Source organism: Pleurodeles waltl, chromosome 1_1 (assembly GCF_031143425.1).
Source record: "Pleurodeles waltl isolate 20211129_DDA chromosome 1_1, aPleWal1.hap1.20221129, whole genome shotgun sequence".
In the NCBI taxonomy this organism is placed as follows: Eukaryota; Metazoa; Chordata; class Amphibia; order Caudata; family Salamandridae; genus Pleurodeles; species Pleurodeles waltl.
In genome coordinates this window covers 682,494,270-682,510,399 of record NC_090436.1, presented here as the reverse complement: position 1 = coordinate 682,510,399, position 16,130 = coordinate 682,494,270, and the positions used below count along the sequence as shown (strand labels likewise).

Genomic DNA, 16,130 nt, shown 5'->3' with positions numbered 1-16,130 from the left:
TAAATGCAATCCTCAGCTTCCTCCTGGAATTATCTACTGCACTATCTGACATGGCCCCCTGCAATGTAAGCCTGGGGATAAATTCTGACCACATGACAGTGGTGCTGCCAAATGCTCTTGTTGCTGTTAAACCCAGCAGAATATCGTTCAGGAGGTTCCGCCTCCCCAGCTGAGCCAAAGTCGTTCCCCCCCTAGGTGTATGATCAGAATTTCCGGTTGGTTTTGGGCCATTGTATGCAAACCGTGGAGTGTCGCCGAAAGCTGCCCTCATCTCATGCCCAGGTAACCCCACCATTTGGTGCATGTAGCCTTTGGCCCACCTCTTCTTTTACTGCCGATGTGGTTTCACCATGATTGTATTCTATGAATAAATGAGTGCTCAACCACGTAGACTGTTCTGGGCTGAGATCCTGTCAAAAGCAACCAAGAAAAAACTGCTGTCAATTGTTAAAGTAACTGGACGAGCCCAGCTCATAGCAAATATGGCCATATATAGCTTTTGTAAGTGTTGGAGCGCCACCTCCCTACTGCAACCCATGTTTGCCGCTGTTGTGGCTGCCCCCATCCTAAATGAATGTGATCCGAACCCTGCCGGTGTGCGGCCCCCGTGACTCAAAGATTTGCACATGACTGCAGAGAATTGGTACTTGTTCAGCAATTCGGCATTACTGTGAACGAAGAGAGAGCCCAGCCCATTAGGCCGCACTGTCAAGTAATCCTTTAAACAGCATACTGGGCAGTACCTTGTGTCCTCTATGCAACTGAGTTGTACCCATGGGCCCTTGCCTAGTTGATCTGTCTTAGATCTCCTGAGAAATAGCTGAACCCCTGCACCATCCAGCTGGATGTCTTCTGCTTGTAAGCAACCCATCCCTGCCTTTCTTTTCACTGGTGCCACCAGTTCGCTTATTCTAAAAGCACCAAAAAATGGTGTTATGAAGGCTGCCCCGAATAGCGTGTACTGGTATGGGTTGTCCGCTACAGCACTTGGGGCATTATTTAGCCATACCAACTTCTCGAAGTCTATGGTGCGCCTTGTGTCCTGTCTCTTCCCCTCAAGACACTTCCAACCCTTCACGGCATCTCTGATATAGTGAGAGGCTGTGGTATCCTCCCTGTTTGTATCTTCGAGAAATGCGCCACAGCTGCCAGGTGGGCCAGTGCCAAGGACTTCGTTTACTTCTGTTAATAAGCTCATTTGATTAAGCTTTCTACCGCCTGCACCATGATCTCGGGATCTCCCAAAGACCTCAACCCTCCTATTTGCATCGTTGACGTGACATATTTGCTGTAGCGCCTGCAGGTCTCTGGGGTGAGTGCATTATCTACTAGTAATGACAGGTCTGCTCCACCAAAAGTTCATTTGGAAAGGTTGTCATTTCATTGTCCGCTGGGCCTCCAGGGGTAGCCTCCTGAACTCGTCCATCGGGGAACGAGAGAGTGCATCTGCCAGTGAGTTCTTCATGCCTTGGACATGTTGTGCCCTAACGTCAAGGTTTCCCTCAAGCTGCAGGCTAAAGCAGTGCCTCGTGAGTCTTGATGTGTCCGGACACGTTGCTGTTCCTCTGTTAATGGCAATTACTACCCCCTGATTATCAGACCACAGAGTGATTTACATGTCACGTCGTTTTTTATTCCACACTGTCAGGGCAACTACTATGGGGAATAGCTTAATAAATGTGATATTGAATGTAATTCCCAACTTATGCCACCTGTCTGGCCATCTGCCAGCTCATCACTCCTTTCCCAATCCACAGCTGCCCGTCAAGTCTGTGAATAGGGCTATCTCTTTGGCCGTGACCCATCCTTCTCTCCAGATAAGGAGACCATTGAAATGTGCCAGAAAAGCATACCACGTGGCCAGGTCCTTCTTGACCCCAGTCCCTAGCCTGAAGTGATGGTGCTCACGTATGCCTGCTTCCAATCTGCTCAAACGCCTTGTGAACACCCTTCCAGCAGCTATGATCCTTGCTGCAAAGTTCAGTTTGCCAATCATACTCTGCAGCTCTCTAAGGGTTGCCTTTTCTTTGCTGCACAGGGCCCTGATTTCGTCCCTCAGCTCTGAGACCATATCTTCCAGTAACCTGGATGTCCCCGCCATTGAGTCTAATTCAATGGACAGGAAAACTAGTACTGTGGCCGGACCTACCGTCTTTTCTTCCGCTAAAGGCACCTCCAGTTCCTTTGCTAGATCTCGAAAAGCCCTCAGGGTGCTTACACATTCCCCTGTCCCTGCTTTACTTACAAATAAGAAATCATCCAGGTAGTGCATCTACCCCCCGAGGGTGTCGCCTGTGCAGCGCCCATTCCAGGAACGTGCTGAACCGTTTACAATATGCACAAGATATGGAACAGCCCACTGGCATGGCCTTGTTAAAGTATACTTCCCCATTGTGTTGAAAACCAAGCAGATGAAAGCTCCTTGGATGCACCGGTAAGGGGAGAAAAGACGACTCAATGTCTGCTTTTGCCATCAATGTTCCCCTGCCTGCTACCTTTACCATGTCAATGGCGTCCTCTACCGTGGTGTACCCCAGTGAACATGAGTCTGGAGGAATGCAATCATTAACTGACGCCGCCTGAAAATGCTGGGTGGTGTAAGTCTGTTTTGGCCTGCCTCTTTTTTTAGGGACCATGCCTAAGGGAGAAATGTCTTTAGGGAGGGCTAAAGAAAGTGGACCCTCTATGCACCCCAGGTTTCTTCCTTTCTCTATTTTCTGCTGAACCACCCCCAGGTGTTCCTCTGCGAACTTTAGGTTCCTGCCTTCACCCACTGATGCTTGGTTTCTAAATGGTGTCACGAAACCATCTTCGAAACCTTCAACCAGTAACTCTGCATCCTCCTTATTGTAATAACTGTTGGCTAACCTCCTGAGCATTTGTGTATTAATGGGGCATTTGGCTAGCCGAAAACTTTCCCAATTCTTTTGCTCCCCCCACAGTGCCCCACTCTTCCTAATGTTTTGTCTTTCTCTCCTTCTTATCTGACCGGTGATTACTCCTTTTGCAACTTGCAGCTGGGTGATCACCATCACAGGCAGTGCATATGTGCCTAAACTTGCATTCATCTGTGTCGTACTTCCAGCATATTGCTGGCGGCCCCCTGTCCCCAAGCTCTTTCCCACTGTACCCCATTCTGAACCTGTAGGATGTCTTAAACTTCTCCTGCTTTCCCCTTTAGTATGATTTGCAGCTGTCCTGCAGGCCACCAGGCAAGCTCGTCGTGAACTCCACTAGTGAAAGCAGACTTCTGCAGCCTACATTCATCACTGCAGACTGCAGATGTCCTTCAAGGTATGTCGCGGTCCATCTTGCACAATGCGCACTGTCCCCGTTTGCCATAATGCTGATTTGAGGGGACAGTGCATTTTATAGCACCATGTTTTTGATCCCACTCACAGCAAATGGGGGGTTTGAGTAACTCTCTTCCCCCATTCACCCTTAACCTGTGCACCTTTTCTCATGTGGTGCTCTTCACCACCTCTGGGACACTGCTCAGGTGGGGGGGCAGGGGTCTGGGGCAGATGCCACCTGTAATGTGGCCGCCATGTGGCCACCAACCGGCCTCTGAAAAAACGTCATCACTTTTCCCCACAATGTGCGTGCGATCTCCTCTGTTGTCACTCTGTGAGACCTTACCAGAGAACATGAAGCTCCAATCACAGTCATAGTACAGCGCAAGGAAACAAAACTACCGTCCGCCGAGCAGTGGAATGACAAAGGCCCCTGTGGTGCTGTTAAGGGGGGCCGTGAGCTCAGTAAGGTACTCTGGCCTGAGAGCTCCTGGACAAGTCTAGAGGGGGCTACTGCCACCATCTGTGATCTCTGCCACAGGCCACACAATAACAAAGGAAACATACGGCTTGCCTATGGCTGGTCAATGTAGAAACACGCAGTGCAATGGGGGTAATGACCTTGCGAAAAAATTAGAACACAGGCAAGACGCTGCCCCCAGCTCCGTGACGTGGACACTTGCGTCTGTTTGGAGTTAAGCAGAGCCCAGGAAGCAGCTTTCCGATTCACACTGTGGCAGCTGCCACCAGCCACTGCACCACCGCCGATTTAAATAATAATTATTGATATATTATCATGAGATTTCAGTATATCTGTCGACACCATCACTGAGACACTAGATGCCAGTAAATAATGCTGTGTGCTTTCCAGTTGGACGGCACACAAGACATGCAGTGAGCCAATCACAGCACTCGCGGTGCCATAGTACAGCGCATTCTGGGGAATCTGGGGTGACGGTACCAGGGCGTTTTAGACGCGTGACTAATGCATTTTAGTGCGGTGATGCGGACACCAGCACTAGAATGTGTTAGTCTACCCATGATGTGTGGTACTTGTTAGGGCTGGATTGCACAATTGGAGTCTGTAGTACTTTCATAACAGAAGTTTGTGCAATTATGTTTTTTGCCCATGTTGCGTTTCTAAGTGGAGACTTTAGCAGCCTGTTGTGGGGAACATGCTTTCAGGATTATTATTCTTTTTAGATTCAAGTAAGCAAACAATTTCTTTCTCATACCCCACAATAAAACTGTGTAAACCATTTGCGTAAACTTACAGCAGAAATGCCAAATACAAGATGTCGGTCTAAAGCAATAGAATTTGTGAAAAAACTGTGCAATATGGATATCCGCCACACTTATTGTTCTGTGACTTATTTGCTGTAAGGAGGATAGCACTGACTTGCTTCTTTAGTGCATTTCTGTTTTGTGGAATGAACAAACTACATAGGAATTTTACCTATGTTCCCGTCAATGGCAGAAAGTAACTCTAACAAGTAATTCTTCTGTAGTGGTGTTCTGTAAAACAGTTATCTTTGTAAAAGAAGCATTTGATGTAATTTCCAATTCAATGTGCAAAGATTTAGGAGGAGTTTGGTCATCCAGGGAAGGGCAGAAGAGTGCCTATTTCCTACATTTATTGGTCTAACTATTGAATTTGTCGATACAAAGCGCTGGCTGGTAATAAACGGTGTAAGAACAAAAGCGAATCTGAAGCTTTGGCCACCAATTAGTGTGCATGAAGTACGGAAACAGAAACTATGGAAAAACAACAGGAAGGAAGGGCATAAACCCATCTTTTACACTAGTTTTTAGGTTTCTTGTTTTGTTTACAAACTACACATGGTACATTACAGCAAAGCAATTAACACTTTGGCATTCCCTTTAACACTGTGCAGAAATAATTACGCAATTCTACACATTTACTACACCGCTGAATCATCAAAACAAGGTGATCCAACATAACATTAACAACAGAAACAGTCATGTGCTCAACGGTCTAGTGACACTATTACACCATCTGGTGAATCTTTCAAATTGCAACTAAAGTAGATTAAGGACAGGAGGGTCAGAAGGGCCACTTAATTTCACTAAAATAAAAAGCTGTACAAAAGACGCAGGCGCAAATTGTTTACAGCATTCTCACACCCACTTGATAAAAAATGTGTCATTTGTAGTATTCACAAAAAAGACACATTTCCGTCTACTACGTATTTTTTAACCTTATGAGACGGATCATCACTGAAACAAGCCCTATGTGAACAAATTTCAATTTTCAGAATCAAACATAAAACTGTGCTAATGTTTCTTGAAAAAAATACTAACATAACTATAGAATAGCTCGAGCTTCAGGCATACCTGATTTTTGGCTTGCTGCAGCTTGTCTCTGTGCTGATGTGCTTCTCTGTTTGATGACAGTGCGGGGTCTGCATGCGACGGACCCACAGGCGTTGGCTATAATACAATTCATAAAAAAATATTCAAAACCAATCAATCTGATAGGTATCTATTTAAACAGCAAAAAGTCCTGCATTCAGGAAGATATATACATTTAAAAAAATGCAATGCAGACAGAAGATGCCCTTAATCTCGGTGAATCTCTGAATATGTAACGAATAACACCTCAGGCGCTGCACATTTGCAGCACTATGAAGGCGGCAACACCATTTCCGAGGAATTGTAATGAAATGCAATCTAATAGTTTGAGAAGAGTAGATTTAGAGTGGAGTTTGAAAACATAGGTCGGTGATCAAATTGGATGATAGGACCGAAACAATTTTAATTAACCTAAGCTAGGCCCTATTCAAAGGTCAGCAGATGAAAGAATAATTCACAGCTGGAACCCCTCCTCTCTAGCTAACATGATCACCACCTCCTGTCTTTCTAGACCCACTTGCAGCTAGGACACCTTCAGACTGGAGACAAAGAAGTGCAAAAAACATGGCAATATGGCAGCAGGTATTCTTAATTTGCCCACACAGGATCGGCCACAACATTCTAAAATTCATCAGGAGTTCCCCAGGCATGCTCAAATTAAGGAAAGAGGTGAAAACGTACTCCATTACGACACAATAATAATCCACTACAATTTTCAAAACCCAGCTATCCCTCTACGCATTCGTTGACTCTGCATTCTTTTGGGTAGTTTTGCAGATTACAAATACAGCATGCATATATACAACAATAAGTAAGAGTTAATGGATTCCGTGTCAATGGGCTTCAATGCAGCAAGACTGTTCTTGCAGTAGGCATTACAATGACCTGCTCAGGCATGCAGTATATTTACATGGAAACATCACAGACCCGCCACAGAGATGAAAATTATGCAGCAATCGGGAACAATGTATATGACTCTCCTGTATTCTCATTGCATTTACAACGTGATATCTTTTCCATATCAAGAGACCATAAGATCTGTCTTACACAAACTATCCACATAGTAATATTTATATAGGATGTCATGTCCAACCTTATACGTCATTAACAATGCTGATTCTTCATCAGAAATATTTTTCATGAGCAAAAGGCTTGGCTTGTGTCTACCCTCAAAAGGAAACAATTAAAACAAAAAATTAATAGGTGTAAGTAGTGTTATACTTCAGGAACTAGGCTCTGTCATGTAATGGTTATATTGTCTGGATGACAGAAAGGGCTATTTTTGATCCATTTTAAAGAACACGAAATCAGGGCATAGCTTTTACATAACCTATGATAGTTCTCCATGTGGTATTTATAGTTATAGAAATTAAATTTGTCTGCTTGATTGGTTAGTCCCTTATAGGATTTTTATATTTTTGCTGAGGCTTTGCTACTCGTTGTATGCTTGTTTGTTTCTTCCTTCTCCTGAGATTAGACTAGAAGAGTACTTGGTTGGTTCAACCACAGGTCAAGACGCATGCAGAAGTCTGAAAGTCGCTCACCAATATTTGGCAGAAAAGTGTACATACATTCATGTTTGTTCATAGACAGTGAAATTGTGCCTTTTGGAGGATGATGTACATTGGTGTACCCACACAAGCCAAGGCGGCCAATTTGGATCAGAGGCAGAATGTCACAGCAAGCGGTTCCAAACTAGAAAATCTTCCATGACCTGATCAATTATTCTGTAACATTTGTAGGAGATTCAAACAGCCGTACTGCATTAGTGAAATTTGCATTAAAATGAACAGAACTACAAAGTGCTTTTATTTCCACCTGACTCCAGTCATCATAAGGCAATATGAATTCAATAGATGTGAGCTATTACCATCGGTAGAAGTACTGCATAGCTCCTTGCAACTATATTCTGACGGCAAGCTAGGAATTGTTCTAATTTACCAGTCACACCCACACAATGTTCCTATGGGAATTTTTACTTGGTCAGATGATTGCTTGATTTTATTGTCACAAGGATTAATTATCTAATGGTTTTAGAAAAACTTAATTTGTGGCCAGAATTTAGGTAAGATTTCTCTGGCAGTAACCTATTTGAAAATATGCTTTGTTTGGCGCTGCCTGCAAATTTCATAACAGAGTATTGTAAGACAGGAACAGTTCCCATGATGTCATAGCTGAGGAATGAATCAGATTTGTTTACTGTTAATCAAAAGGCCAAGCAAACTGGGTATTATTGCTAAATGATGCAGTCATCAATGGGTGCTCCTAATAATAACAACAGCACAAGAGGTTATAGTAATTGAGAGAAAGGAAACAGAAGAACTGGAATAACACCTTAAAGATAGTACAGCTTTGAAGTAAGCAAAACACATGATATAAGGCGTGTAAGATATAGAAGGGCATAAGGAATATCTAATGAGAAAATCTTAAAATTAGGAAAGAAAATATAGTACAGAGGTTCTATAACCATACTTAAAGAGTCACTATAATCAAAGATTGCAAAGGTCCAAAACCCAACATAGGTAATGCATTTTGGTAATAAACAGAGATCAAGGGCATTTGTCACATTCTGATACCTCATTTGACACTTGTGAATCTGAAGATTAAAGGAAAATAAGAAAGGATGGGCTACCACAGGGCAGTGGGGAATATAAGCCTAGAAAGAATAGCATGCTTTTTCACAGCACCGTCTGAGGAGGCAGACAGGCAACAGTCAAATAGGAGCGAGAGGATGGTATGAGAACTCAGGCCAAGCGCAGCAGGAGTGCATGAGAATGAGGAGTCAGAAACAGTGACATGGAGAGAGGGAAGTAAGCGAGCCATTGTTACTAACTTGTACTTTAAGTGTTTATCTAAAGAAAAATAAGATATTTAGCAAAAAGGGTTTTGTTTTGCATCTCAGGATAATGAGGGGGCCCTTACGTTTTTTTTATTAACAAAAATTAAGCTGAATACATTATTTCTAGGCAAATAATATGTACCTCAGTCCAACAGATCTGGTCTTAGACCCGTGTCTATATTTAATTTTGCAAAACGTATGGTGGGGATATAAGCTGACATTTTTGAAAAAACTATTGAGAGAGGTATGAAAGGGATCCTTGGGAAGCGGTTGCATGTGAATACCAATCTACCATTTAAAAATAGGACAGCACTAAAGAACTTAAGTGAAGATGGAGGAATTACTTTGACATCAGCAGATAAAGGCGGGAGTATAATAATTATAAATAAAGACAATGCTGCTCAGATATACAAATTCTTAGAAGTGAGTGATCATTATAATAAGGTCTCTTGGAGTAACATAGATGGCATACAGAGAAAAGAAGACTATTTCCTCAAGAGAGCCAGAGAAAAAGTGTATGTATTCAAGGAAGAATTTAGGTTTTGGAATAACAGACACCCAGTTAGTCAAAGGATTTAAGTTCTACCAAAGATTTCACAAGAACCCACTGGGTCCAGCAATGAGACCTTTTGTGTCAAGTTTAAGAGTCAATTTGTGTCAAGTTTTTGAGACAATTGATTTCTCATGAAAATCATATCAAAGAAGCATCAGATATGACCATTAAAATTGAGTATTTAAGATTTTTACAAAGATAGTGAATGGCTGGTTGCACTCGATGTTGAAGAATTATACACAACTATATATCAGAATGATACAATCCAGGTAATAAATTCCTTAAAGAAGGTAATGAGATGGTTCCTAATGTTCACTTTTTGGTGGATCACTTGAGAATAGGCCTGACATAGTAGAGGTAGGACTGTATAAGAGGCACAGGGATAGGAACCCCATGTTACAATATAACAGCTATCATCCAAAATGCCAAAAGAATAACATATATTTTCGACAATACCTGCATTTAAGGAGGAATTGTACAAAACAAGGGACCTTGAGAATGCATGTTTAAAAAAAAGAAAAAGGAAATGAGGGATAAACAAATATGTGTCACATACTACTCAGATATAGCGATATGACTATAGGTTTTGATCAACAGATTTTTATCAAACTGAAATATTGGAGGGCAGTAGGCATTAAATTGTCCACTGCATTTAGAAGGAATAAAACATCAAAGAATCCTACGGTTCACACCTATGATGTAAAAGTGGAAAGAGAGGGATGAGTGTCTACAGTGGGAAACCAATTATGGGTAGTTTTTCTTTTGGAAATGGTAGTAATTGTGAAGGCGTTACAAGGCATGATAAAGCAGGAGATCAGGGAACCATACAGTGTATAAGCTTTATGGCAAATCTAAGATGAGTAATGTGGTCTATTTGCTTGTTTGTCCATGTGACAAACCCAATGTGGGTTAAAATAAGCAGAGAGATGAAGATCAGAATAAGTGAACACTGGCCAGCTGTCAGTTTGGGAAAAAAAAAGTGCACCTCTAGTTGAGCATTGTAATGAGATGAAGCACTTGGAGAATTATATTAAGTGGTTTATTCTGGAGAGAATAAAGGGCCTTATGAGAAGATGAGATTTTGATAAAAACAGGAATGTTGAGAACAATCTTTATGCCTAAATTAGCATCATATAACATGGGATTATATAACAGCAAAATGAGTAGTGCACAACAGTGCAGGTCTTATGAATGAAACAGTACATAACATTGCCACTGTGTTCTATTATAACCAGCAAGATGGAAATAAATCCCCACCTTTAATGACAGATAGGGATATAATACATAATATTGTGAATAAGGAATTACCCAGATAAGAAGGATTTAGAGATTAGAGGGAAAGATTTAAAATGTGATAACTTTAGCCACATAAACATATGGTCTTCTATAGATATTGTATATTAATGGAAAGTAAGGACAGTGTATAGTTGTGGAATGCTTTAAATCTGTAAGAATAAAGATTATTGCACTTAATATGAATGTTGTTTGTTTGTAATTAAGATAATGCCATTATAAAAAAAATGGGATATAAGGTTGTTTATAGGTAAAGGCTTATGGGAGTAACACAAAGATTGTATGATGAAAAATACTATAGTAATATAGCCATAACAATTTTCCATACTATGTAATGCCAGAAAACGTAATCAAGCTGTTTTTATGAAAACAAGAGCACAGAGAAAGTCTCTGGGATCCCCGAAAGGCAAGTGTGACATAGATCAACTTGCTACCACAGCATCAAAGCTTGAATCAATTTTCATAAACAATTTGCTCATGAATGCACGGGGAAGGTTTAGAATTGAATTCAGGAAAAACTGAAGCCCTGCTCACCCCCAAGAACTCTTAATATATGGAAAGTGACCTTGGGACATGCTCAATAAGCCCCTTGCCAAATAAGACAACCAATGTATTAAATCCCCTGTGCAGGTGGATTCAGACCTGAAAATAACTACTCTTATCTTTAGTCCCAAAAGTTTGTTTTTAGCAACTAAGACTCCTACTGAATATCACAACATGTTTATCTTATCTTTCTGGGAAATTAATGTTTTAATGCTGTCATGAGTGCTTTCATGTTGTTATGTGTGACATAAAAAGCATCTCCATCAAATTCAGCAGATCAATATTTCGTTTTGACTGAAAACGATTGATTCTACCTCTCCCAAAATCCATTAACTACACTGTATTCTGTATCATGCACAAAACTTTCTACTGTAATTCTTCTTACCAAGTAAACAGGATGACCAGTCATCAGTCCACACACCATCTGCATTCAACTATCAATGTTTTGTTCACTGTCTAAGCCAAATTTACTGATAGGAGATTGTGTTTTAAGTGTCTGTGGTCCCAAGTTGTGAAGCAAAATCCCTATTTCAGCAAAAAACGATCAAGCCAATCTCCTGATAAGAAAGACGTTCAAGACTTGTCTTTTTGACCAATAAGATTTGGACTCTATATATTATAGCTGCCAGTATTTTTAGTAGCACCAAGAGACCCTCCTCGGGGTCTATGCACTGTAAAAGTGTGCTTGTAAATAGACTGATTTCATATCAGTGTTTTATTTCAGTGCTTCAGACTAGTAAGCAAAATGTGGCAAAGTTTAATAGTTTGAGACTGCTGATGGTGTGGGTTTGCTCAAGTACAGCAAAATAAATCTGAATGATGCAAAAGAAAGAGTTAGAAACATAGTGCAACCAAACTGTTTAGCTACACGTAACAGTGACAGTAAAGGCTCCCATGATGCTTAGTCATAGAGCAGAAAACAGCAACCCAATCAATCAAATCTGATTTCTGAGGTGATGGAAGGGTATCAATCGTGGACAGTTTCCAGCACTGACTTGGAACCATCAGAAGAAATAGCTAGTTCTGAATTTGGTAAATAATATACAAGATAATGTGACATATAAATCTAACCACCTGCCAAAAATTAAGGCGAAAAATGCATATGCTTTACAAAGCTATGGACTCTATAGAAAGACAGGCTTCGTCTGTGAGTAGTAGCACGTTCTTTAAAGTAATGAATGCAAGAGGGACAAATGTTCTCCTATACACTACAAGGAGGGCCTTTTTTGAGGATCATAAAGACTAGCCAGAACCATCTGATTTAATGAGACCTGTGAGGAGAATGACAGACTTGAATGATGAAACGGTACAGTGCTTCCAAAAAGGCTGGTTACAGCATACCTTAAGGTTCTGTTGGGACAGTAATGTCCCCTGCATGGTATACAAGCTTGTATCTCAGCCCAACTGAGTGTGTCTATGGTATCCTGATTTTTATTGTTGACACTGATGTCACACTAATCTACCATGTGTGCACATCTTAAGCCCTGCCCCTGACAATGCGAGGTCCAAGTCCTATCATGTGACCTGGGGGCAGGGGATAAACCAAGCGGCCCTTCTAAGGGTATCAAACACTACTGTCCCGGTTTTGGGCTTAATACGTAAGTGGTGGAAGCATATATCGTGCTTTGTGATTTCATGTAGTTGACAATACCTTTTTATCTGTGTGAGTCAATGTGGGGACTATAGGCCCCTCTTGTGCAAAGTTCTGCTGCTACGTGAAAACCCAGAACCCTAGGCTGACATTGATTAAGTGTGGTTGTGTACATGTAGCACATGGGTAGTAGTTGGACTCTGAGCCTGTTAGAGTCTAAAAAAAACAGTAAGATCTATTTTGAATACCCCTAGATTACCATGGCAGGTTGAGGACAGCTACTCCGGAAAGTGGAATTGTATACGCTGTATTTTGTGTGGCTCCACAGTGGAGATCCAGACACTAAACTGAGGAAGGAAAGAGGCGGGGCCCCCCATTGAAATTCTATGAGGTCCTGTTTAGCAAAAGGCTACTAATTAGTACTTCTATTTCATATAAGTTAAAGTTGAAAGATGGGACTGCAGATTCTGTTATTCAAGATGAGGAAGTTTCTAGGTGAAGCCTGCCCCTTAGTCTATCCCTGATTAATTCTTCAGCAAGGCTGAAGACAGGTGCACAACTTCAAAATTCATCACACTAATATTGTGGGTGCTCCAATTTGGATGTAGATCCAGTGCCAGATGAGTGAGAAGTATGAGTTTACTCAAAGACTGTCTGTGGAGCAGCCACAGACGGACACTTGACAGAGAACCACCCCAGACTGGTTTTGAACTTGAGACACTGGATTCACATCCCCAGTCAGGGAAATGTGCATAAAAAATATATACAAACCACCCCAACATTGTTCCAATTTCAGGTTCTTCATAGCCAATGCATAGAGTGCTCTGCAGAATACAAAAAAAAAAAAAAAGGTTTGACCAGGTGTGGTGTTGTCATGACAGCTTGTCTCACAGAGGTGCAAATACATCACCTGATACCTTTACTTTCTTCAGGAAGAGCTGTAAAGTCTGTCTAGAACAGGGATCTCCAACCTTTTGTGCAATAAGAGATACTTATGTTCAATGAAAATCATTCCAAGCTACCAATACTGTTAGTGCTGCAATAGTGACCACATCAGTCAATGTTACATTAGGGGCCACCATGTGCAAGATTACCAACAGTGATCACCTCAGTTCATTAGGCAGGGTTGCCAGCAGTAATGTAAAAAACACTGTCAATTTGGAATGGGTCTGGTTCACTAATTCATAACAGCTGTAGCTGAAAAGCCACTAGCCCTAAGGTAATAATGTTAGTAATAATATGCCTGCCCAATGCCACATGAATTTTCACTCAAATATCAGCTTTAAATATATTTAGAACTCTAGCCATTTTTCTCCAAACACTAGCATTCCAGTTCTGAAAATACACACATTTTCATCTCCAATACATGATTTTCAATTTTGGTATACATGTAATAATTCTGCCAAACAAAAGCTGGTCTGCACATAGGACAACTATTTATAGGTAGCTGTCAAGCTACTCATTGGAGAAGCCTGGTCAAGAAGCCTGCCTGCCTGCTGAGAGAATGGGAAGGAGTCTGTCTTGCCCTACCAGCAGAGGCACTGTTCAGGAGGATAAGCCCTGGGAATTCCTGTACTGAGGAGCAACCTGAAAAATTAGATTGCCTAAAAGAGGGAAGCCAGTAATGAACCGTGCTGCAGAGAGTAACAAAAGTTGATGTACTTCTGCACATCAACCAAACGTGGGCTGCATCCACCTTGCCATGTGTATCAGCCCAGGTTAGGGCTCCATCTACCTTGCCATATGCATAGGCCCAGATCACCTGCCTTTCCCTGTTTAACAGCCCAGATAAGGGCCAGACCTGCCAAGGTGAGCATTCCATCAGCATAGAAATTAGCTAAGACTACAAGGGGGGCCCACCGAGTGATGTCATGGCCTGTGAAGCAATGCCAGATTATACAGGGCAGATGATCTTGGTCACCTCACTCAGCAATCACCACTCAAGCCACATGCGATCACTACAGGCTGCCAGATTTAGTGGGACTGAGCTGCTGACTCTGCATTGAAGGAACCAAACAGGACTAAAGATTAATCTCCTATCCACTATGACACCGGGGTAGGATTCGGAGTAAACAGCAATTGATTGAGGATTTGACTTCAGGTTGACCATCATCTGTATCTGGGTCTTACTCATGTTCTTACCATAGTTTTGCTGTGGGACAGATCCAACTAGGGTCACCTTGGTTGTTGAGAACGTACAGAAAAGCGTAAGAGGTCAGCACCCGGGAGGGAACCGTGAACGGGGGTACCACCCTGTTTGCTGGATTTCATTGTGTAGTAATGAGTACTGCTTTGTAATTGAAAAGTTCTTTTCTTTTTACAAAAAATACTGTCTGGGCATTAACAATATTGTGCCTGTTGACAGCTGAGGTCTAAACTTGGGCACCTCTACTCAAAGTCCATAAGATACTTGTGACTGCTTCCCACCCTGTGAGTCGTGAAGAAAGGGTTATACTTGGCCCAGTTTTCAAAATGATAGTAGTATGGATACCAGTGGAAAACAACTTCAAACCCAGCGGAGTCGTCCTTACTGATGGAATAATACAACAGCTATTCCTTAAAAGGTTTAACATGAAATTGCTCAACCTTCCCTTTGAAAGATGGTCGAAAGGCACAAAAACGTTTCTTAGGTGACATCTTCCTGAAGACATTAAGGGTGCAGGATCATAAGTTTACAACACATGAAACATTTGGATCATGTTTTTTATTATAAGGGCTGGGGTAACCAGAAGGCAGTTCCCCATATACAATCAGCTATACTCTAGCCAGCAATATTGAAAGGGCTGTGCACGCGTCATCAGTTTCTCACAAGGCATAAATATACAGAACCTACCTAAGAAGCAGTGGAGAGGTGTACATGAAAAATATGTACACATATATAAGAGAGATACATGTCTGCAAACGAAGACATAGCTTGAGGCTCTGAAGGAAGGCTCTATTTGAGGTTCACTGTGATGTTTCTTGAAGAGATGATTCTTAAGCTATTTTCTAAATGTTTTAAATTATGATGCTAAGTCTGATGTGGAGGATCTGTTGTTCAAGATCCATTGCAGATGAAGGGAGAAAGCTTGATTTAATGTTTTCACTTCTTGAACTTATTCATTTTTCTCCCTATTTGTTGTTCCTCCCGTTAATTTCTAGCTTTCTGTCACATGCCACCTACAGTTAATACATTTTTCTTGTCTGCAATTAAACCAATGGTGTCCTGCGGTGAGGATTTAATGAGAAACTACAAAATCAGAAGGCTTTATTGACATGGTTTCATTGGCTATTTATTTGGGAATCAAAATGTATTAACTACATCATGATAGTTTTGTGTCTCATTGTGATTCATTTGCCTCCTGAGAGGGTGACATTATCAGTAACAGACTTATGTGCACTACATGTGGTGTTGTACATAATTAAGCACTCATGAAGCAGGCTTGCATGGGCAGAAAATTCAGCACTTTAATAGGAGGGTTGATATAGTGATATTTTTTCAGTTAGGCAATGGCATTGAGGACATCCTTAATAACATTCAGTGAATTGCCAGGAATAATACTAACTAGCCATCCACAATACAAATGTCTCCAAATTAGTCTTTATGGTAGAAACCATAATGTATGCACCTGGGTGTGGGAGTGGGGGGAGGGGGGGAGAGAGAGA

The 16,130-nt window shown here is 41.5% G+C and overlaps 1 protein-coding gene across 6 annotated transcripts in view; it reads right to left on the bottom strand.

Annotated features, from left to right (window-relative positions):
- Positions 1-16,130, bottom strand: part of CSNK1G3 (casein kinase 1 gamma 3) — a 479,935-nt gene that overhangs the window by 110,350 nt on the left and 353,455 nt on the right. For all 6 annotated transcript variants that reach the window (XM_069227081.1, XM_069227054.1, XM_069227089.1 and 3 more), the window contains one exon: positions 5,649-5,744. In XM_069227081.1, the coding sequence (XP_069083182.1) occupies positions 5,649-5,744 (96 nt within the window). The remainder of the gene's footprint in view (positions 1-5,648; positions 5,745-16,130) is intronic.